Genomic DNA, 23,662 nt, shown 5'->3' on the forward strand with positions numbered 1-23,662 from the left:
TCATGCATTTTAATAACTAGGTATGATTCCAGGAAACTAAAGAATAAAAGGTTAATATGGAGAAGTTGAGGGGGAAATCAGTATGTATTAACTTACAGTTTTATTACTGATATAAAATTTTCAAATACTGTACAGTGAGGTGTGTTGTAGAACTCTATATAGATATGATACACTATCACCAATTATTACTCAAGTGTAATATATACAGCAATCACAAAATCAGAAAATAATGGATAACAGCCAGTGCCTTAGGGATGGTAGAACATCTATACTATTTTATTCAGCAGTTAAAGCACTTGCTACTTAATTTTTTCTAAATATTTACACTATTACACTTATTTTTACATATTCTAAATAACATTTCCCTCCAAAAAGCAGATCCTCCAGCTCTTGGCACTAATTCTCAAAGTCAAATGAACCTAAAAATACTGACAACCTTTTCAGGCTTTTACTGCTCTACCACAGGCATAAAAGCTCAGGAAGGGACTTGTGCATTCTAAAGAAAAGGATGCAAGACCTTAAAATTTCAAATACTAAGTAATTGATACTCACAAGCACATAACATCAACTAAAACTTTTTACTAGTTTTCCTTTTCTTTTACAAGAGAATAATCATCGTATTAATATTATACTACAAAAGCATGTAGATTCCATAATTTAAAAAAATTAAATGTCAGATATACAAGTAATGGCATTTTCTCCAATAATTCACAATTTTTACAATTTCTGCTATTTTGGAACAAATGTTAAAATTCCCACGATTTAAGTATCATTAAATATGAATTGAAACACTTAGCATCTCAAAGAATTATTAAGAATGGCAGAACTTACAATTAACTATAAATCTTACATTGGTAATATAGCTCCCCTTTTGTTAAGTAAACATTCTACTGTGGTGTTTTCAAGTGAATACTTCTGGTTTGAAAAATTATATTGTGAAGAGCCTGAGGTTGTGCAATTTTGTTAAATTACATGATATCCTTGACATGTAGGATATATCTATACCCCAGCTTAGAGTATGTATCTGTTACTCTTATAAAAGGTGATTTTAAAGTCATATTAAATGATGAATGGAGTTTAATTCAGTTCTGCAAAAGCTTTTATGAAAATCTTAATATGGAAACTTTGTTCTGAGAACCATGAATCTTAAAAGTCTGCTCTGTGGTATTTTATGTATGGACCCAATTAAAATTCTTGTTGAAAAATAAAATGGTACTGATATTCTGAAATAAACATTTTATATTGTCACTGTATTGACCAAAGCTTAAAGACAGAAATTACAAGTTTATTTCATACCTAAAGGTTAGTTATTAGTGAGGTCTAAATTTTTTAGAGAAATGTTCACTAGCAGCCAGTTAGTAGTTAACTACATAAAATAATACTGTTATAAATTCTGCATTTAGTAGCTAACAAGTGATGTCAGTACAATTCTCAAAAACCTGTCATTAGTAGTGAGTTGCTAGCAAGTGATCTTCCCTGAGGTAATAGATCATATGCAAAAGTTTGCTAATTTCCAATAAAGTTAGATTCTTAAAAATAATGGCAACAAGGACCTGTGTGGCTAGGAACCATAGATGCATTTCAGATTGACATCTTAATTGCAAGCAGTAGACTTGATTGCAAAAAACCAAACTAAAACTCATCAGAAGATTTAAAGCAAATTTCACAGTCAATAGCACTTGCTAAATGTCTCAGATCTTTAGCTTAACTTTTCCAATAAAATACCTGAAATACAGTGAAAGGAGGGGAAATGGGCCTTAGACTTGCTCTTTAGTTCCTGAGTAGCCCTTCCCTGGGTGTTCATTATATTCTAGCTCATAATATTTGACAGTATCTTGTTTTCTTCGATTTCAACCAGTTTCTAACACCAGTATTCTAGAGACACATCATCTTCAACTCTACCTGGACCGCGGGTCATCAATGCAATCTTGGTATGACTAACTACGCTTCAACTTTCAGTTAAACACTGCAAATGTAATTTTAACTATAGGACTGAATTAGAGTTATGTTTAATGGAGAGCTAAGAAAATATTTTAACTAATTTATGATCCCCAGTTTAGACTCAAAGTTGTGGCAATCACAAAAGGTAGTTCTAAAAATCATTCCTGTAATTTATGTATTTGATGATGGTAACCATATGGAAGGACAAATAATGATAGTCTAGAACTTAAAGAAATTCTAAGACTTTTTTGTGAAGATTCCTGGCCCACTTCTCAAATCCATTAATTCCTGCAACTGTATTTCAGTTGATTTAAAATAATGTCAAGAAACCTGACCATTCTCAGCATCAAGCCTTTTATTCTTTATCAAGGGAGAACCCAAACTATTATTAAAATATTCACACCTAAACCAGCTTCTAAACAGCACTGCCGTAGCAAGAGAAATTAATACTGTTGTCAGAGATTGAGCCTGCCTTCTACTATCCACAGGTACATTCTAACTTGACTAAAGGGAGACTTAATAGGGAGATAAAATGTGTAGCTGATGTTTTTACTTTAAGCTATGAAATGTATTTGTCAGTTATCAAACATACTGAGCCACAGGTGAAGAAAATATTTGTTAAAGAAAAGGTGATTATATCGTTTACCTGGAAGCAATGCATTTGTTTGTGAAAGTTTTCCTGTATTTAAACTAAAAAAAAAGGGGGGGGGGGTTCAGTGGCTGAAAAAGCCAAAAATAATTATAGTGGTTAGTGATATCTGTAATTTTTAAATTTAATACAGAGAAGTCACCTGAATTAACTAAATGGGAAATACTATTTGGGAGCCACAGTTCTTAATGTAAAACTAATACACAATATAAAAGTTCTAAAATTTCCTTCTATTTATAGACATAGAGAAAGGTATTTGAAAGTAAATTTAGAAGAATGGAGATAAAATGTGATTTTAAACAGGTGATAATGTGATAAAACCCAAATGTGTATCTTGCTCAGATATCACCTGCAAAATGTCTAAGGTTTCCATTCTTTCCCTATTCAAAACGGAGTAGTTTGTTTAATAAGTGATTCAGGCAGAGACACTTTCATAGAAAGAAACCAAAACCTCCCTTATTTGGAAACACAAGTACTGTCTATATTCCTTATGAGTCAATTTGCTGAGATTTTTAAACACCCGATAACATACTTTCTGATGTACATTTTCTTAAAATGCAAACGGTCCTGCATCTATCACACGAGCAAACAGAGACAGCCAGGCTTTGAATGCTCTAGATAAGAGATTGTATTAACATACATTTTGTCTTTCATCCATTCAAATTCAACTTAATTTCAGTGAACAGAGGAAAAAGATGGATTAACGTGTACATTTCAGAATACAGATTTGCAGAATAGGTTAAAATAGTGTGATGCCAATCTCAGGATAAACATTCTTTAAGGAGTAAACATGAAAGCTGCTTCTTGAGGAAACAGGCACTAAAGGTTTGATGAATACACTATTTAAGCAAATGCCCAGTTGATCAGGGTATGATGCAGTCAAGTTTGCATCCAAATCCAAGTGAAGCTAACAAATGAAGAAAATATAATGGATTCTAAGAAAAAAAAAAGGAAACATTTTTGGTTCAGAGGGGCTCAAAGACATTTAGCATATACAAACTTAAATACCATTGATCAAAATTGTAGAACAATGTAACCCATTCATAAAGATAAATTCTTATTTATAAATTCTCTGTGAATCTGACAAACTCTGAAAATTAGAGATTAACTACTGCTACCATTATTTTTTTAATTATTTTTCTACCACACTTTGCGATCAACTTTTCTGCAAGATTAAAGAACAAAAATTTGGTGGTACTTGACCAGGCCAGGATTCAAAATAATGGTAACATATTATCAACACCAGAGCACACAATTGGCTGTGTTGGCTCAGACAGCAACATTACTGAATCACATTGACTTTATCATTCTAGAATAGATACTTTACCCCAAGCTTGCTCAAATCAGCAAAATGTTATATATCATTACACTATATTCTCAAGATATTTTCACGAAGAATACATATCTCTATGAATGTGTTTACGTTCACAGAAATGTCAGGATCCCAGTGTCTAACATATCCTTTATGAATTTCAAGATACAATTTAGTTCAGATAACCTTCAAATTTACATAAATCCTTTGACACGCTAGTAAGTATGTGGAATGGTTATCCTGATGACATCAACATTAGCAAAATCTTATCTTCCCCCAGTTCTAGCCTTTTGAGAAATCAAACAGATATAGCAAGAGAATCTTCATGTTTGCAACATTAAGACTTTCATGGAATTAAAATTACAAAGAACTTCCAATGAACCACATATATGGAAGTAACTCATTTTAGCAGATCTAATAACTATTTTACAGGAATTCAGAGCCAGCCTGGGCAGCAGTATATTAAAAGCTATTGCCAATCACACACTTGCTATCATGCACTGAATAACTAGATATAATCTTTGAATTATATACGTACAAGATTTTGTAATGACTAATCAAGTTATGTGGCCCAGCCAACAAATATTACATATTCACAATAAACATTCTGCCTTTATTAGCCTCTAATTAAATCAAGAGTGATCCATTGGCTCAGTTGTGTTTGTCATCTCAGCATCTTGACTATCCATCTCTTCGGGCTCCTCCACAGAACTTCCCTTTTGTGCTTCTGACCTTTCAGCAAATGCTGCTTCCAGTGCCTCTGCCACACAGCCATCGGCTGTTTCTATATTCAGATTTTCAGTGTCACCAGTTGGAGAAAAAGATTCAGGTGAGCCAGTCTGAAGACTCCCAGACTTCACAGAAGAACTCACAGCTTCCACTTTCCTTTGAGGAGGATCAGATGGTGACTGCTCTGTACTTTGATCCCGCAAGTGCTTGTCCATCGACGCCTGAATAGAAGACACCATTTCCTGCAATTTTTTCCGCTGGGCCTCAACCATATCAGGATCAAGCTGCCTGCTGTCTCTCGTTGTAACTACTCCAGGAGCTATTCGAATAAGCTCACTGTTACTAGGAGCAGCAGTGAATACAGAAGGCTCTGTTTTAATGGAACTACTACTAAAGTCTGTCCCTGTCGTATGCTTCCTTACAACTGGAGTCTCCCTGGCTCTTGGGTCAAGATGTGGGGTACTGGATGCAGTTCCTAGAGAATGCCCTTTCCCCTGAAAGGCCGTTACATTGTGAAGTTGCTCAGATTTCTTTTTCACTACTCCACCACTACCTAGTTTTAATAACCCATGTGAGGGGCTTGATTCCCTACTTCTTGTAGTAGCCTCTGCTCGAACCTGACTTACAGCCTCTTTAACTAAATCTTCAACATCAGGACCGATGGGAAAATGTCCTGCAGCGTCCACACACAACTCCAGTCTATCTTCAGAAGCATTATAGACAAAGGTTTTGCCAGGCAGATGTGGGAAAGTACAATGCTTGCCATCAGCCATACCTTAAGAAAGGAAAAAGAATTTAACACATTAAAATCTTACTTTAAAGGTGGAGTAAAGACAATTATAATTGAAAGAGTAAACCTCCAATAATAATTTACAGGTAACAGCTGTCAAAACAAAATTAATTAGCAAATAATTTATTATACTTATTAACATAATTTAATACATTACAAAAAAAAAAAGAAATACCACCATAAACCTTAAAGTAGTTCCCCAGAGGGTTTGAAATATATATATCATTAACCTATTACAAAGTTAGGAAAGTTAGTCTTTAAACAAACAGCTGAGTTTAATTAAAAAAAAAAAACTAGCACTAGTGTTAGTAAAGCATTTGCTTAGAGTAAAGCAGTAAGAAAATGGACTTTCATTTAATAAAATTCAAATTATAAACTTTAAAAATTCCTGTAAGGGCAAAGTGTTGTATACATACACATGTTGCATAATACTGAATTAAAAATCATAGTAATTTTATTAAATTACAGAATACCAGGATAAAAACTGTATGTATATATGTATTTTTCACAAATATAAAAAGTATGAACTTTCAAAATAAGATATTCCATAATTAAAGTAGTCAATATGGGGGCACATTTAGGAAAGTTAACATTAAGGCTTAAGTATAATTGCAAAGACTTAAGTATAACTGCAAGAACTGACATCTGGTCACAATAAATTAATAATATCTTCTTCTGTATTCATGTTACAACTCTTATTCTTCTCTGGCAGATGAGAACCACCAAAATAAGAGTGAGTTGTCAATACACCTCAAATGGCCCAGTGTGATATGCTTTCTCATAGTCAACTGATGCAGCAGTAGAGGGTAAGAACTTTAAAGCAGGCTTCCCTTCATTTTCCAGCTGAAGAGTTTGGTCTCACTAAGTGGTACTTCAAATGTTTACACTTTTTCCAGCCTGGGCATAAAAAAACTGCATGTGTGTTTTAAGCTATCCAATATCTTTTTACATGTTAAGTTTGTACACTGTAAGTTTACTCCAAATATGCAAAAATCAGACTTTTCAAATTTTATGAAACCATAGATTTTTCTATGTTTAAAAAAATGAAAGAGAATTTATAATAACATATGGGTATGTTTATAGCAAAATATAAAGCCAAAAGCAAACTAGTTTAAAATGAAGGAGACTGTTAGCAAGTACTATGGAAATTCAGAGAGGGGAAGGATGAGTGATATCTGGAATGCTTTGTGGGCATTAGGTAGTCTTAGAAGTATTAAGAATAGTTTCTTCCTTTCTGAAAAAAGCTACAGAATGAGAGTAAGTTCAAATAAACATTCATTTTGGCGGTAAGTTAAAGATCCAACGCGGATTTCCTCTTAGCAGTACAACATTTTTGGCAGAAAGAACTGACAAAAATAGATGGACAAACTTTAAAATCAGAGATGTCTAAATCGTACCTTTCAGAGTACAACCCTGAAATGAGTTTTACCTTCTACCAATCCCCTACCTCAGAGATCTGTAAACCATGGCCTAGGAAACAAAGGTAGCAAAGAAGACAGACTTTGGAATGGTAAGGCCAGGGATTCCCCGGGGCAAAGGTTTTACACAGTTATTTCAACAGAGAACAGCTACTGAGTCTCACTATGTGCCAGGAACTAAAGTAGACCCGAAGATTAAAAAATAAAATATAATTCTTAGGAGATGGATATAAATAGATAATTATAACACAATCAGGTAAGTGTAACAATGACAGTACTTCAGTTCAGTTGCTCAGTCGTGTCCGACTCTTTTCGACCCCATGAATCGCAGCACGCCAGGCCTCCCTGTCCATCACCAACTCCCAGAGTTCACTCAGACTCACGTCCATCGAGTCGGTGATGCCATCCAGCCATCTCATCCTGTGTGGTCCCCTTCTCCTCCTGCCCTCAATCCTCCCCAGCATCAGAGTCTTTTCCAGTGAGTCAACTCTTCGCATGAGGTGGCCAAAGTATTAGAGTTTCAGCTTTAGCATCATTCCTTCCAAAGAAAACCCAGGGCTGATCTCCTTTAGAATGGACTGGTTGGATCTCCTTGTAGTCCAAGGGACTCTCAAGAGTCTTCTCCAACACCACAGTTCAAAAGCATCAATTCTTCAGCACTCACCTTTCTTCACAGTCCAACTCTCACAGCCATACATGACCACTGGAAAAACCATGGCCTTGACTAGACGGAACTTTGTTGGCAAAGTAATGTCTCTGCTTTTTAATATGCTGTCTAGGTTGGTCATAACTTTCCTTCCAAGGAGTAAGTGTCTTTTAATTTCATGGCTGCAGTCACCATATGCACTGATTTTGGAGCCCCCCAAAATAAAGTCTGACACTGTTTCCCCATCTATTTCCCATGAAGTGATGGGACCAGATGCCATGATCTTCGTTTTCTGAATGTTGAGCTTTAAGTCAACTTTTTCACTCTCCTCTTTCACCTTCATCAAGAGGCTCTTTAGTTCCTCTTCACTTTCTGCCATAAGGGCGGTGTCATCTGCATATCTGAGGTTATTGATATTTCTCCTGGCAATCTTGATTCCAGCTTGTGCTTCTTCCAGCCCAGCATTTCTCATGATATACTCTGCATATAAGTTAAATAAGCAGGGTGACAATATACAGCCTTGACGTACTCCTTTGCCTATTTGCAACCAGTCTGTTGTTCCATGTCCAGTTCTAACTGTTGCTTCCTGACCTGCATATAGGTTTCTCAAGAGGCAGGTCAGGTGGTCTGGTATGCCCATCTCTTGAAGAATTTTCCACAGTTTATTGTGATCCACACAGTCAAAGGCTTTGGCATAGTCAATAAAGCAGAAATAGATGGTTTTCTGGAACTCTCTTGCTTTTTCCATGATCCAGCAGATGCTGGCAATTTGATCTCTGGTTCCTCTGCCTTTTCTAAAATCAGCGTGAACATCTGGAAGTTCACGGTTCATGTACTGCTGAAGCCTGGCTTGGAGAATTTTGAGCATTACTTTACTAGCGTGCGAGATGAGTGCAATTGTGCAGTAGTTTGAGCATTCTTTGGCATTGCCTTTCTTTGGGATTGGAATGAAAACTGACCTTTTCCAGTCCTGGGGCCACTGCTGAGTTTTCCAAATTTGCTGGCATATTGAGTGCAGCACTTTCACAGCATCATCTTTCAGGATTTGGAATAGCTCAACTGGAATTCCATCACCTCCACTAGCTTTGTTCATAGTGATGCTTTCTAAGGCCCACTTGACTTCACACTCCAGGATGTCTGGCTCTGGGCGAGTGATCACACCATCATGATTATCTTGGTCGGGAAGATCTTTTTTGTACAGTTCTTCTGTATATTCTTGCCACCTCTTCTTAATATCTTCTGCTTCTGTTAGGTCCATAGCATTTCTGTCCTTTATCGAGCCCATCTTTGCATGAAATGTTCCCTTGGTATCTCTAATTTTCTTGAAGAGATCTCTAGTCTTTCCCATTCTGTTGTTTTCCTCTGACAGTAGTTAATTCACTAATTACTTGAGGATTATATAACTCATGCAAAGCACATACCACAGTGCCTAATATAATATACATCAGGCAGTCAACAGTTTTAATTTCTCTTAGATCAAAAGGTTTTGTAATTGCTTCCAGGTTTCTACTGTGAAGCTTTCCCTTGGCTATTCCTGGAGAGAATCATAGCACCAACACATTTATCACAGTATTACTTAACAATGAAACAATGGAAACAATCTAAGCTTTCAACAAGAAGAGAGGGGTTAAGAGAACTGCAGTCTATCTACCTAACAAAAGTAATATGCAGCTACTAATACTGATATAAATAAGTAACCTATGATGCCTCAGATAGATAATAAAACATGCATGATGGTAAAAAAGGAAAGTACTGTAATTACAATCATGCCCAAAAATGTATGTATAAGAGGAATATTTAGCAGTTTTACGTCATGTTCCCCATTTTTATATTTCTAGCCTTCTTAAACTGTTTAAAAACTTTAAAATATATATCAAAAAATCAATGCAAATACTGTGTTGTGATTAAACATAATCATTTAAGCTGTACATAACTTACACAGTCCTCTGAATTTTAAGAATCAAGGTATATTAAAATTTCTATATATATATATATAATATCCACATTTCCACTGGACATATATACCAACAGACATGTATATTTATAGCTACATTCTTTCTTACATCAAAAAACTGGAGACTACCTAAAGTGAATTAGAACAATGGATGAATTATATTAAAATGATAATAGAATACTGTGCAGCAGTGAAAATGAACAAACTAGTTGAGCCCATGAATTTGAATGAATCTGAAAAAAGAGCTGCATAAGAGAAAGTCAGAGAGAGAATGTACACAGCATAATTCCATTTTTATAAAATCCAAACAAAGCACTAAACATTGTAAGGTTAGATACCTAAAAAAGTATTAAAACTAAATTTGCCATTCATCTCTGCATTTATCTCTGTATAAACATCTTTAAGGAAACTTACTATGGTTTAAGCAAATTAATTTAAAAACACCTTTCCAAACATAAACACCAGGAATATTAAAAGCTGATTTGTTATATTAGGCAATATGTCTGTTCAAACATAAATATAACCATCTATCTGTTAAGAGTGGATTTGAAAGTAAGAAAATTATGCTCTTTTCTAGTTTTTGGAGGGTAGGGGGTGTATGTGTAGGGGGTGAGGAGGGCATGTTACACTTTTGAGTCTTTGTTCACGGGATGAGGAAAATGATCTGCCAAATGAATCTGTCCTAAAAATACAGATAACATTTTACCACAAATATCAGATGAAATTATATTTGAAAGGTAAAATAATTTTCTGATGGTGGCCCATTTCAAATGGCTATGTGATGGTCAAAAAATAATTCTGCAAATTACAACTGGGATTAGCTAAGTAATTATTAGGTACCAGGCCGTTGGCTAACTGCTTTATGTGCACAACCTCATTTTATCCTAGTAACAATCCAAAGATTATCACACCTACTATACAAACAAAGACACTGAGGCTTAGAAATCACACTGGACTAAGCAGTAGAGCCAAAATTTGACGTTAGATGTTCTTACTCCAGAGCTCTAAACTATCTCCTAATAAGAATAACCACCACAGGTAAGATTTGAAAAATATAATGAGTCTGCTGACATCTAACCCACACACAATTCACCCATTTTTAAGTGTACAGTTGCGGAGAAGGCAATGGCACCCCACTCCAGTACTCTTGCCTGGAAAATCCCATGGATGGAGGAGCCTGGTAGGCTGCAGTCCATGGGGTCGCTAAGAGTCGGACATGACTGAGCGACTTCACTTTCACTTTTCACTTTCATGCATTGGAGAAGGAAATGGCAACCCACTCCAGTGTTCTTGCCTGGAGAATCCCAGAGACGGAGGAGCCTGGTGGGCTGCCGTCTATGCGGTCGCACAGAGTCGGACACGACTGAAGCGACTTAGCAGCAGCAGCAGTGTACAGTTGAATGTTTTTTTTTCAGTATATTCAGAGTTGTGTAACCATCACCACAGTCACTTTTAGAATATTTTCATCATCCCAGAAAGAAACCCTGAGCGCATTAGCAGTGCCTCCCATTTCCTTCCCCCATCCCGTTCCTGGCTCCAGGCAACCACTGATATGTTCTCTAGGTGGGCCTATTCTGTCATTTATATGACTTTTCGTGTAAGTGAAATAATACAGTATACGGCCTTTTGTTTCTGGCTTGTTTCATGTAGCATATTTTTAAGGTTCATCCATGTAGACTGTACCAATACTTCATTCTTTCTATTGCCAAGTAATATTTCATTGTATATATATGCCACATTTTACTCATCTAGTCATCAGCCGATAGACATTTGCATGCTTTCCACTTCTGACTATTATGAATAATGCTATTACAAACATTTGTGTACCAGTTTTGTGTGGACAGTGTTCATTTCTTTCTGGTACACATGTGAAAGTGAATTGCTGGGTTGTACAGTAACTCCATCTTAAATCTTTTGAAGAAACTGCCAGACTTTCTCCCCAAGCAACTATACCATTTTACATTTTCACCACAATTTCCTTGCCAATAGATCTTATTATCTGTCTTTTTGTCCACAGCCTTACTAGTGAGTGTAAAGTACTAGCTCATTGTGTCTTTGATTTGCAATTCCCTATGGTTAATGATGTTGAGCATCAGTTCATGTGCTTATTGGCCATTTATATATTTTCTCTGAATAATGTCTATTCAGAGTCTTTGCCCATTTTTAATCAGGTTGTCTGTCTTTTTACTGCTCAGTTCTTTATATTTTGGATACAAATCTATTACCTGATAGACAATATTCAAAATCTTCTCTCACTCTGTGGGTTATTTCACTTTCCTGTTGGTGTTCTTTGCAGCACAAAACTTTGCTTTTTATCTACTTTTTTCTTTTGTTGCTTGTATTTTTGGTGTCATATCTAAGATTTTGCCTAATCCAAAAGCAAGATGTTTTATGCCTCTGTCTTCTAAGAGCTTTCTAATTTTAGCACTTATACTCAAGTTTTTTACACATTTTGAGTTAATTTTGTATTTGGTGTGAGGCAGAGGTCAAACTTCATTACTTTACATGTGGATATTCAGCTGTCTCAGCACCATTTATTGATAAAACTATTCTTTCCCTCATTAAATTGTCTTAGCATCACAGCTAACATTTTAAAAATAATTTCAAACTGAAAACAAAAAACTATTTAGAAAACCATCAAGAGAATAATCATCCTTATACCACCCACCACAACCCTCCTACACAAAAACCAACTGAGGGAAGTTATTTTCAGTTCTGTGAAAGACATTGCATAAGGACCCCAATTACTGGGGGCCTTATGATCAGTTACAATTAAATAATAACTTAAAAAAAACATGAACTGGTATCAATATATTTCAAAAGGTAGAAAGAAGTGACAGATGAAAAGTTAAAAAGAAAAGGATGCCAGAAAAAAAGCGGGGAGGCAGGGGGATGCTGAGAGAGAAATCTATAGCTTTAAATGCTTATAGCAGAAAAAAAATGCTTTAAATGCTTATAGTAGAAAAAAAACTTTATAATCAATAATCTAAGCTTCTATCTAAATAAGCTTGGAAGTACAAATTAAATCCAAAGCAAGCATAAGGAAGGAAAAGGTATACATAACAGCAGAAATCAATGAAAATGAAATCAGGAAAATACAGAGAAAACCTATGAAACCAAAGTTGTTTATTTGAAAAGATCAATAAACTGATAAATCACTAGCTGGACTGGTCAGCAAAAGAAGAAAGGCAGAAACTGCCAATATCAGAAATGACAGAGCTATAGGCCTTACAGACATTAAAAAGACAGTAAGGCAGTATTATAAACAACTTCATGCCAATAAGACTACTAACTTAGATGAAATGGACAGATTTCTTACAGGCAAAACTAACAAAGCTTACTCAAGAAAGGGATTAACCTTAAGAGCACTTTATTTAAAAAATTAAATTCACAGTTAAAAACTGTCCTATAAAAAAAATTCCAAGAACAGATGGCTTCACTGGTGAATTCTACCATTTAAGAAAAAAATAATATCAAAGCTATAACACTTCCCAACTCTATTTTCTGAAGCCAAAATTACCCTGATTAAACAGTCATTACAAGAAAATAAGAAAACGAGATGGTTAGATGGCATCACCAACTCGATGGACTTGAGTTTAAGCAAGCCCCAGGAGCTGGTGATGGACAGGGAAGCCTGGCGTGCTGCAGTCCATGGGGTTGCAAAGAGTTGGACACAACTGAGCAACTGAACTGAACTGACAAGAAAACCACATACCAGTATGCCTCATGAATATGCTCACAAAAACACTCAACAAAATACTAGCAGTTGGAATCCAGAATGTGATGTTGGTTCAACATTCAAAAATAAATCAATGTAATTCACACTACCACCAAACTAAAGAGAAAAGCCTTAAAATATTATTTCAACAGATGCAGGGAAAGAGCATCTGATAATATTCAACATCCATTTACAATACTATAAAATCATCAATAAACTTATCAGGGCATTTCACCTACAGGTTTGAATGCTTTCCCCCTTAGACCAGAAACAAGGCAAGAATATCCATTCTCAACCCAAAATACAGTAATCAAGACTGTGGTATTGGTGGAAGGAGAGACATACAGATCAACAAAATAGAAAAGAGATTGTAGAAATAGACTCACATGAATAAGGTCAACTGATTGCTTTAAAAGTAACTTTACTGATTATATGCTGTATATAATTCACCTTTTTCAAGTGTCTAATTCATGGTCAATTGATTTTTCAAGTGTCTAATTCATGGTCGATTGATTTTTGAATACAAGCCTCCAATAATTCAATGTATAAAGTATACCTTTTCCAACAAATGGTGCTGGAGCAACTACTGGATATGTACACACACACACACACACACACACAAAATGAACCTCATCTCTCATACCTTATAACATATTAAAAAAATCAATTCAAAATGGATCATATACCTACATATAAATTAAAACTATAAAACTTCCATAAGAAAATACAGAAGAAAATTTCTGTGACTTTGGATTAGGCAAAGACTCTTGGATAGGACACAAAAATTATGAATCACAAAAGACTGTTAAATTGGTTATCAAAATTATAAACCTTTGATATTCAAAAGATAATGCTGAAAGAATGAAAAGACAGGTTATAAACTGGGAGAAAATATATCCAAAATACTTATCTGATAAATGATGTGTGCCCAGAATATCTAAAGAACTCTCAAAACTCAATTAAAAAAATTTTTAAGCCAATTTTAAAATAGGCCAAAAAATAACAAGATGCAAATAAGCACAGGCTTCCCTGGTGGCTCAGACAGTAAAGAATCCACCTGCAATGTGGAAGACCTGGGTTCGGAAGATCCCCTGAAGGACGGCATGGCAACCTACTCCAGTATTCTTGCCTGGAGAATAATCCCCATGGGGTTGCAAAGAGTCGGACATGACAGAGTGACTAAGCACAGCACAGTACAAATAAGTACACAAAAAGATGCTCAGTATCATCAGTTATTAGAGAAATGCAAATTAAAACCATTATGAGAGAATAATATAAATCTTTTAGAATAGTTTTAAAAATAAACACTAATACTACCAAGTGCTGAAGGAATACAAAATGACCCAGTCACTTTGGAAAATGATCTGGAAATTTCTTATAAAGATGAGCATATACTTACCACATGACTCAGCAATCCCACTCCTAGGTATTTAGTATTTATCAAAGAAAACTGAAAACATCTGTTCACACAAAGACCTGTACACAAATGTTTTTAGTGGCTTTCTTCACAGAAGTCCAAAACTAAAAACAAACTAAATGTCCTTCAACTGGTCATAGGATTTTTAAAATGTGATATATACACACAGTGGAATACTACGCAGCAATAAAAAAATAAACAAAAATGAATAACCTATTAATACATGCACCCAGACAGATGGATCTCAAGCATTACATTAAAAATTGAAATTAACAAAAATTTTTTGTAAAGAGGCAAGATGATAAATATTTTAGGTTTTGTAGACCATATAGTCTTTGTCACAACTATTCAACTCTGCCAGTGCACTGTGAAAGCAGTCCTATGTAAGCATAAGAGTGGCTGTGTTTTAATAAACTTTATATACAACAGGCAGTGAGCCTGAAATAGCCCACAGGCAGTAGCCTGCCAACCCCCATGTTCAATCAAAAAGCCAGACACAAAAGATTAAACTATATGGCCCTATTTATATGGTGATATGAAAAAGGAAAACAAATAGGGACAGAAATCAAATCAGTGGCTGTCAGGGCTAGGGATAGAGGTAAGGGATTAATTAGAAGGGCACAAGGCAACTTTTTGGAATAGTGGAAATATTCTATATATTAAGTGTAGTAGTGATTATATGACTGCCTATGTTTGTCAAAATTCACATGCCCATATACCTAAAAAGGATGAATTTTATTATATGCAAATTATGTTTCAATTATCTTGTCAAAGAAAGGGAGGGAGCGAGGGAGGAAAGAAGCAAGCCAACTGGCCATTTTCTGGTCCCTGATTCAATAAATCAAAAGAAAAAAACATTTTTTTTCAAACAATCAAAAATCAAGGAAATTTAAATACTGCCTGGTGATATTTTAAAAACTATTGTTCATATCTTTTAGATGTGATAATGGTATTAAGGTTAAAAAAAAAAATGAGTTCTTACTTTTAGAAATACATACTGAAGTCTTACAGATGAAATTATGTCTGAGATTTATTCTAAAACAGTCCATTTGAGAGGGGATGGATAAAAATGTACTGATAATTACTGAACCTGGGTGGTAGGTAAATAGGGGTTCATTACATTATTCTTACTACTTTTATATGTGTGAACATTTCTACAACAGCCAAATTGGGTTTTGTTTTTTTAACAAGGAAAAAAAAGTACATGAGAAAGAAAAAACATAAAATAGAGATTATGCACTTGGTCTAAAGAGGTCAGGCAGGTAACAAAGTGAGAAAGCCAGACTGATAAAAGTCAGAAGCCAAAAGCATTCACATTAAATCTTTGAAAAAACGTATGGTGTCTAAACATACACACTAGCAATCTCTCTCTTAACACCTTAAAACTCTGAAGATAAGTTACACACTTGCACATATCTTTATAAACAATACATACACAATGTGAAAAGAAGTTAAATGTAAAGTGAATTATTTCCTAGATGTCAGAAAATACTGAGGTATATAGTATCAGAGTCCAACACAACAACAACAACAAAATGCTGCATTATCTGATTCTGGGATGGACACTAGCACTATAAATAAACTGGCCTCTAATTCTACAATTTAAATGAGAAAATATGAAAAAGAAAGTGATAGGAGATTTTTTAGTAATATTATAGCAGAAAACATAGTTGATCATATCAGGATAATAATTCATTCTAACTAGGCAGACTGATACAGAAGAATATATACCCTAACATTGGAAATCATTTTAGAAGAATATTATCTGAACTTTCTTAAAACCTTATAATAGCTTGAGTGGAGATATTATCCAAGAATAAAGTCAGAAAGCAACTATACCCATGGTTTTCTTCATAATATTGTAGAATACGCCACCCTGCTGGAACATGTGAGGAAGACCTTTTGCATAAGACCATACATCTTCTCCTGTAAAATAAAAAGATACAGTATTAGCAGAAAACCAGAGAGTTCAACCCAGGCTTGCTTTAATATGGATGAGCCTCAAACAGAGATTGTAAGGCAGATATTCTAAATAAGCAATGCAGTCTAGTATAATATACCATTTAGGGAGCAATGTGGAATGAGGGACTATGGCCCCTCTAAATGCGACAGCCATTGCCAAGTGCTGTCACAGAAGAATATAGGTCCAATGGTTCAAGAACAAATGGCATTTTAAGAGAAGCCAGAAATCCAAATTTCTAATGTCAATTCTCCCAGTTTTTAAACACAGGAACTGATTCAAAAATGACTTTAAAACTGCATGAGTCAATACTGGGCATATTAAACAAAATATACATGAAGACTCAATCCAGTTTAAAGTAAACTAGTACGCAACTATGGACTAGAACGACAGAAATGGTTACTGAAAGATATTTATGTTTTTAAAGTAGAATATAAAAATATATTCTATATTTATGTAAAAACTAATAAAAGCAGATGGAAAGGGCTAGGGAGTAAAGTAAATAGGCAGACTGAAGATAAGTAATTAATGTATTTTGTTGTTCCAAAGTTGACTTTTTAAAACAGAAATTTGCTGGGGGGGAATGATGAGATTTAGAATAAATATCAGAAGCCCACAAAATAGCCACAAGCAAACCACCATTTCACAGAAACATATTTTTCAAAAACACCCTTTGAAGTGCCTATTATCAATAAGAAGTTTCAAATAAAAAGTTAAGAATGATAACCACTATCCAGGAAGTTAACAAAGAATGGAAGGAACATAAAAGTTATTTTGGTTTGTGGAATATGGTTTTTCTGTGTGTGTGGTTTCATTATTTTCTAATCTGATAAAGTATATGTACTGCTTTTATACTCAAGACTTTATAAAGTTGATTTCTACTAGAAGACAATACTGTTGGATCTGAGCTTTGAATGGAGGTTATGATAATGTGAGTTAAGCATTCTGTACCTACAATCTCTCAGAGCTCTAACCCCTTTCCACATTCATAAACAGGAATATGAATCTGCAAGGGAGTTGGTGAAAGTATAAAGTTTAAAGTGTACAACAAAGCCTAAAATATATAAAAAGCCTCAGCCACTTAGCGTTTCAGTTAATTAGAACATTTACTTACACATAAACACTTCATTCACTAATGATACAGTGCAACCAGAATATGGCAATATTTAAGGGTGAACACAGAAGTTTAATTTAAAATTTTGAATATTAATAAGAAACCCCAAATACAGAATGTTAACAACTCTGTCAGAAGTTCTGACTGCTGAATTTATCATTGAACTTTACTTGGATTATTTCTCCGGTGGTAACCTTTCATTTAGTTATTATCAACGTTATCTTAAATGTACTTAGTATTTTATAAAATACTCTAGGATATCAATTGTCAAATATTCTAGAATATCAAAATGTATCAAAAATTATATGGTAGCACTTAATTATTTGGTCCGAATCTAGAAGTGAAGTGAAGTCGCTCATGAGTCGCTCAGAGTCATGTCCAACTCTTTGCGACCCCATGGACTGTAGCCTACAAGGCTCCTCTGTCCAGGGATTTTTCCAGGCAAGAGTACTGGAGTGGGTTGTCATTTCCTTCTCCAGGGGATCTTCCCGACCCAGGGTCGGAAACTAAACAGGTGCCAAAATAATAAACTGCTCAGAACTGACCACCCAAATACTAGTAAGAAAAATGATGTCTTAATACTACTTTATAAACCCAATGATTCCTTACTTAGCAGGCAGAACTCTAAAAAGAAAGAATTCTACTGAAGTGCTTATCAACCCTGTGTTTTCGTCATCTCCCTAAGGATTCTTTTTAGACATTATTTTCCTAATCTGCCTTCCTAATGACATCTGAATACTACAGACACACTGTTTATCTGGTTATGTATTATGTATATATCTTACACTTGTTTCATTAAATAGAGTAAGATTTATTTTACCCTCCCCCAAGAACCAAGTTTCACCCCCTTCAGACTATATGGCCCCAGTCAGTATGCATACTCTATTGCTTTAAGGAAAGGGCAGATACCATCTAAATTCCTCCCAGATGGCTCAAGTAGTAAAGAATCTCCCTGAAATGCAGGAGCCTCAGGAGCTGCTGGTTCAATCCCTGCGTCAGGAAGATCCCCTGGAGGAGGAAATGGCAACCTGCTTCAGTATTCTTGCCTGGAAAATTCCACTGACCGAGAAGCCTGGTGGGCTACAGTCCATGGGGGCACAAGAGTCGGACACGGCTTAGCGACTAAACAACCACCACCACTCAGCTCTGAGCAGGCACCTCACATGGCTTCATTTTCTCCTCACAACTGAGCCCTATTTCACAGAAGAGACAAGCTAAGAGAGTGTAAATCATTCTTCCAAGATCAAATAGCCATTAAGTGGCAAAGCCTGGATTTGAATCCTGGGTACATTCTACAGCTTATACTCTTTCCACGGTTACTAAACCGTTGCTGCTGCTAAGTCACTTCAGTCGTGTCCAACTCTGGGCTACCCCATAGACGGCAGCCCATTGGGCTCCTCCGTCCCTGGGATTCTCCAGGCAAGGACACTGGAGTGGGTTGCCATTTCCTTCTCCAATGCATGAAAGTGAAAAGTGAAAGTGAAGTTGCCTCGTCATGTCCGACTCCTAGCGACCCCATGGACTGCAGCCTACCAGGCTCCTTGGTTCATGGGATTTGCCAGGCAAGAGTACTGGAGTGGGTCGCCATTGCCTTCTCAGAACTAAACCGCTACTAAAGGTCAAATCATGTTAGAACAAATTTGGCATAACCATCAACACACTCTCCTTATAGAAACCCACAGCATCAACGACTGATTGGAAGAAAAAGAAAGGCAAATTATTTCCTTTGGTGTTAATATATACACTTCCACTGAAGTCATGTTTCTAAGAACCAAGGAAAGGGATCAGAGATCAGAAAGAAGGAACTGTGACACAGCATAAGTCTCCCATCAGTCACAGACAGTTCGCATCCCTTCTAGAACTACCCTGGTTTAGGCCTGTCTCCTGCCTGAAGGGCTGCCACTGCCTCATCCTTGGTTTCCACTCTAATCTTCTCCCCAAGTCCCTCCTCCACACAGCCTTCAGAAACCTTTAATGGTTCCCCCATATAATAAGGCAAAAGGTCTAGTTCCTTTTCATGGCATATAAGTCAGCCTAAGATTCCTTGTCCTCACTCTCCCTCACATCTCTCATTAAATCTTGATTTCTACAAAGCAAACCACCAAACTGCTGTATTTCCCCAAAGGCCAATAATAGCTATGCATTCTTTAAAACTCAACTTAGGTGTCACTTCCTGTAGGATTCTTCAGTGGTGGGTAGGGAAGTTCCTTTCTTGCTGCTCCTATGTTATGAACACCACAGCCCTTGATCACAAGGCAGGTTGACTCAGTTAACTTTTCTGTTTCCCTTTCTATATCAGAAGCTTTTCAGAGTCAGGAAAAGGTCAGTGGCCCATTCGACTTTCTACTTCCAGGGCCTGGCACAATGCTGCAGAGACAGGAGCACTTAGAATTCATGTAATGAATAAATAGTATTAATAATGCCTGAGAGGAGTCCATGAAAAAACTTAGCTTAAGCACTATAATGACAACTGTTCTATAATGCTATATGGATAAAATGTTAACTAATGGTACTATCTGTATACCTCTTCATGAATTTAATAAAATCATAGCAAAAACAAAGCTAAAGACTTTTAGGTACAAATTTGGAGTTAAAAAATAAATAAATCACAGTAATGTAACGTATATCATGGTGACCATAGTTAATAATACTGTATTTGAAAACTGCTAAAAGAGTAATCTTTAAAAAAAAAGCGGGGGGCAGGTAGAATTACTTTCTACTATTTCACTGGAATGCAAATTCTTAGAGAAGAGGACTAGTCTGGTAAAGCATCTACCAAATGTTAATTCACATTCTTCTGATAGCCTCCACTTATTTTAATTCAGCTGCTTCTTCATAGTACAACAGTAAAATACTTACATTGAACATACTGTGCATAACTGTACAAAAAAGTCTATAACACAACCATAGAAAACCTCTGTTCATATGCTGTCTTCCTCAAATCTTTCCTAATAATCTTTAATTCTCCTACCTGACAACAGTTATTATATATGGCAGTGATAGTATGGATGATTTTCCCTTTGGTTGTCTAATTTTCTTCCTCTTTAAAAAGAAATAAAATTTTAAAAATATGTTAAATTATATTTAAATGATTTTTTTCTAGATTTTAGAAAAAAATCAGTTAATCACTAACAACAAAATAATGAGGCTAAAAGTGAGTTTAAAAGGTCATCATTCCAATTTTCTAACTTTAGATATTTAAAAAGGCAATTTGAAGTTTCTACTTGGCAATTTATAAAGCAAGTAAGATTTTAAAATCTAACATATATGTGAAATATAGTTATTATAAAAAGAAAAACAAAATCAATTTTGAAATACTATTTAGAGTCCCCCCTCCCCAAATATCTAAGTTAATTCTGAACTCAAATACCTATTACCATAAAGTAAACTGACCAAAATATACATTTAAACTAGGAACATGGGGCTGTTTCTACTAGAAAAAATTCTAAAGGTGTTCATTAGCTGAAAAAGTTGTTGCCATCTCTCTACCCTTCCTCCAGATTCTGCCATCTAAAATTGTATCTACCTTGAAAGAAAAATGGAAGTGAAGTTGCTCAGTCCTGTCCCACTCTTTGCAGCCCCATGGACTGTAGCCCACCAGGTTCCTCCATCCATGGGATTTTCCAGGCAAGAATACTGGAGGGGGTTACCATTTCCTTCTCCAGGGGATCTTTCTGACCCAGGGATCAAACCTGGGTCTCTCGCATTGTAAGCAGATGCTTTACCACCTGAGCCACCATCTACTTTACTAACTGTCAAAATCATTTCTAAGAAAGGCATGCTTATTTCTCTCCTTGTACTCAATCCCTTATGCGTCTTCTCAGTGTAATCATCAGCATTAAAAGCTATATTTATCACACACATACATGCACACAAACCTAACTGTGTGGAAGTGTGTACACAAACATACAGAGTCTGAGTCTCTGGGGAGTACAAGTGTTTAAGAGAACTACTGTATTCTACTCCCTACATACTTGAGTTCTTTGAATTTTTAAAAGTAATATTATAATTGAAAAAATATGAAGAAAAAAAGAAACAGAATCATGTTTAACTTAATCTTCAAAGTATATTATAAAAATCACCATTTATAATATACATATTTACCTTAAGATACATCTATATACATTCCTTTTATTCAATTTTATAACTGTTCCCCCATTAGAAATATGATGTTTATAAATCAATTAGAAAAGTTATCTGATAGTATGTTAAGCATAATAGATGCATTAAGTACTATCTAGATTTGAAAGTGTCCTTCACCCAATATTTGAAGAAAAAATTCAAGAAGCAATAATGATATTCAGACTCCAAGTCATCTTAAAAATAAGTGTCTAAATACCAGGTGCAATTCTGAAAATACCCAAGGCAACTACAACATCAAGAAGTACTATGAAATTATGAAAAACTGTGTAAAAAAAAAAAAGCTGTGTAATTTAAACTTGTATATTAAAAACTCATGCCATTCTTTCAGGAAGATAGAAAGTAGTTTCTCAACTCCTGAAAGGATGCTAACCTTCGCAGTAAAGTGGAGTAAATATAACAAGTAGCTTAATTCCATCAAAGCAACTCTGACAACATATGTATAAAACTGACCAACTATTTTTCACAAATCTCTTTATCTCTTGAAAAAGAAAATTAATGAAAAGTTTTGTGGAATATAATACTAAGAAAAAAGAAATTAGCCTAGTCTTTACAGTGGATGATGTACTGTCTGTCATATCTACCACAAAAAGCTGGCCTTTGCAAAGCCAGAGTTACAGTTACTCACATATTGTATAAATAATGAAGAGAACAGTGTAAAAATTGTTTAATAACGTCCAAGTGGTCTGGATAAAGAAGATTAAAATCTGTGAAATATTACAGGTAAGAACACTGTTATTTCATTTTTAACTAACATCATTAGATTCAAAGTGACAAGTTCCATGAACTGAGCAAAAGACTGATGCACTCACTGTCTTGATACAAACAAGAAATATAAATTCTATTTAATAAATATCCTACTTAAAAAAACAATAGAAAAACCACATGTCTCTGGCTATCAAGAAGTCAGCCTATTTAATAAGGATACACAATCATTATACATACATACACACATTTATATCTTTATGGCTTTCATCAACAGGTCTCCAGCTTCCTTTTTCTTTATATATAAAAATTATAAATGAAAGCTATAAAAGTATGGGAAGTCCTCAGTTGAGACCCTACAGGTAAATTTATGGAAGGCAAGGATCATGTCTGATTTATCTTTGTATCTACAGCACAGTCTCGCTCATAGCAGACATTTTGCTGAAAGGATCTGCATTCATTCATTCAACAAGCATGTACTTAGCACCTAGAAAGTGGAGGGCCAGTACTAGGTGATAGGGTAGTAAGTAAACCAACATATAAAATCAGGAAAACTTGTAACAGGTGCTATGAGGGAAATGAACAGGGTGCCATAACAGAGGGAACCTACTTGGAGTGGCTTAGCAAAGGTCCCTGAAACCCTTACCCTTGGGTAAGGTGGTCAGGAGGAAACCTCTTTTAAGAAAGTGGTATCAAAGCCTCACCTAAATGAGAAGGAGCCAGCTATTCGAACAGCAGAAAACTTGATGAGCTATTTGCTAAACTAACACATGGTAATTCACAATTTCTGCACTTTGAAATTTACAATTTTCTTAGTAAACCCTGTCATTTCCCATTTTCCAGCTCTCTCCAATCTAAACATCAAGAGTTCCCGGCACTCATTCACATAAGGTTGTGCGTACTTACTTAGCTATCCCCATATTGAGATTTTTTACAAACTAGCACTTTTAAGAAAATCTTCCCAGGAACTCCCTGGCAGTAATGTGGTTAGGACTCCGTGCTTCCACTGTCGAGGGCATAAGTTCAATCCCTGGTTGGGGAACTAAGATTCCACAAGTCCCACAGCATGACCAAATAAAGAGAGTATCTTCTACATAATTCAAATACAGTTATGAGAGAATTAGAGGTAGAAAACTAATGCTTACAGAGGCACTAATATACGGGCCAGG

The 23,662-nt window shown here is 35.4% G+C and overlaps 1 protein-coding gene across 1 annotated transcript in view; it reads right to left on the reverse strand.

The window, feature by feature from the left end:
• Nucleotides 1-559: 559 nt before the first annotated feature.
• The window catches only part of VCPIP1 (valosin containing protein interacting protein 1), a 28,440-nt gene continuing 5,337 nt past the window's right edge, over nt 560-23,662 (reverse strand). The window contains exons 2-3 of the mRNA XM_019973748.2: nt 16,414-16,500; nt 560-5,406 (exon numbers count right to left, since the gene is read on the reverse strand). Coding sequence (XP_019829307.2) covers nt 4,535-5,406; nt 16,414-16,500 — 959 coding nt within the window. The 3' untranslated portion in view covers nt 560-4,534. The remainder of the gene's footprint in view (nt 5,407-16,413; nt 16,501-23,662) is intronic.

The sequence above is a fragment of the Bos indicus genome, chromosome 14 (assembly GCF_029378745.1).
Source record: "Bos indicus isolate NIAB-ARS_2022 breed Sahiwal x Tharparkar chromosome 14, NIAB-ARS_B.indTharparkar_mat_pri_1.0, whole genome shotgun sequence".
NCBI lineage: Eukaryota > Metazoa > Chordata > Mammalia > Artiodactyla > Bovidae > Bos > Bos indicus.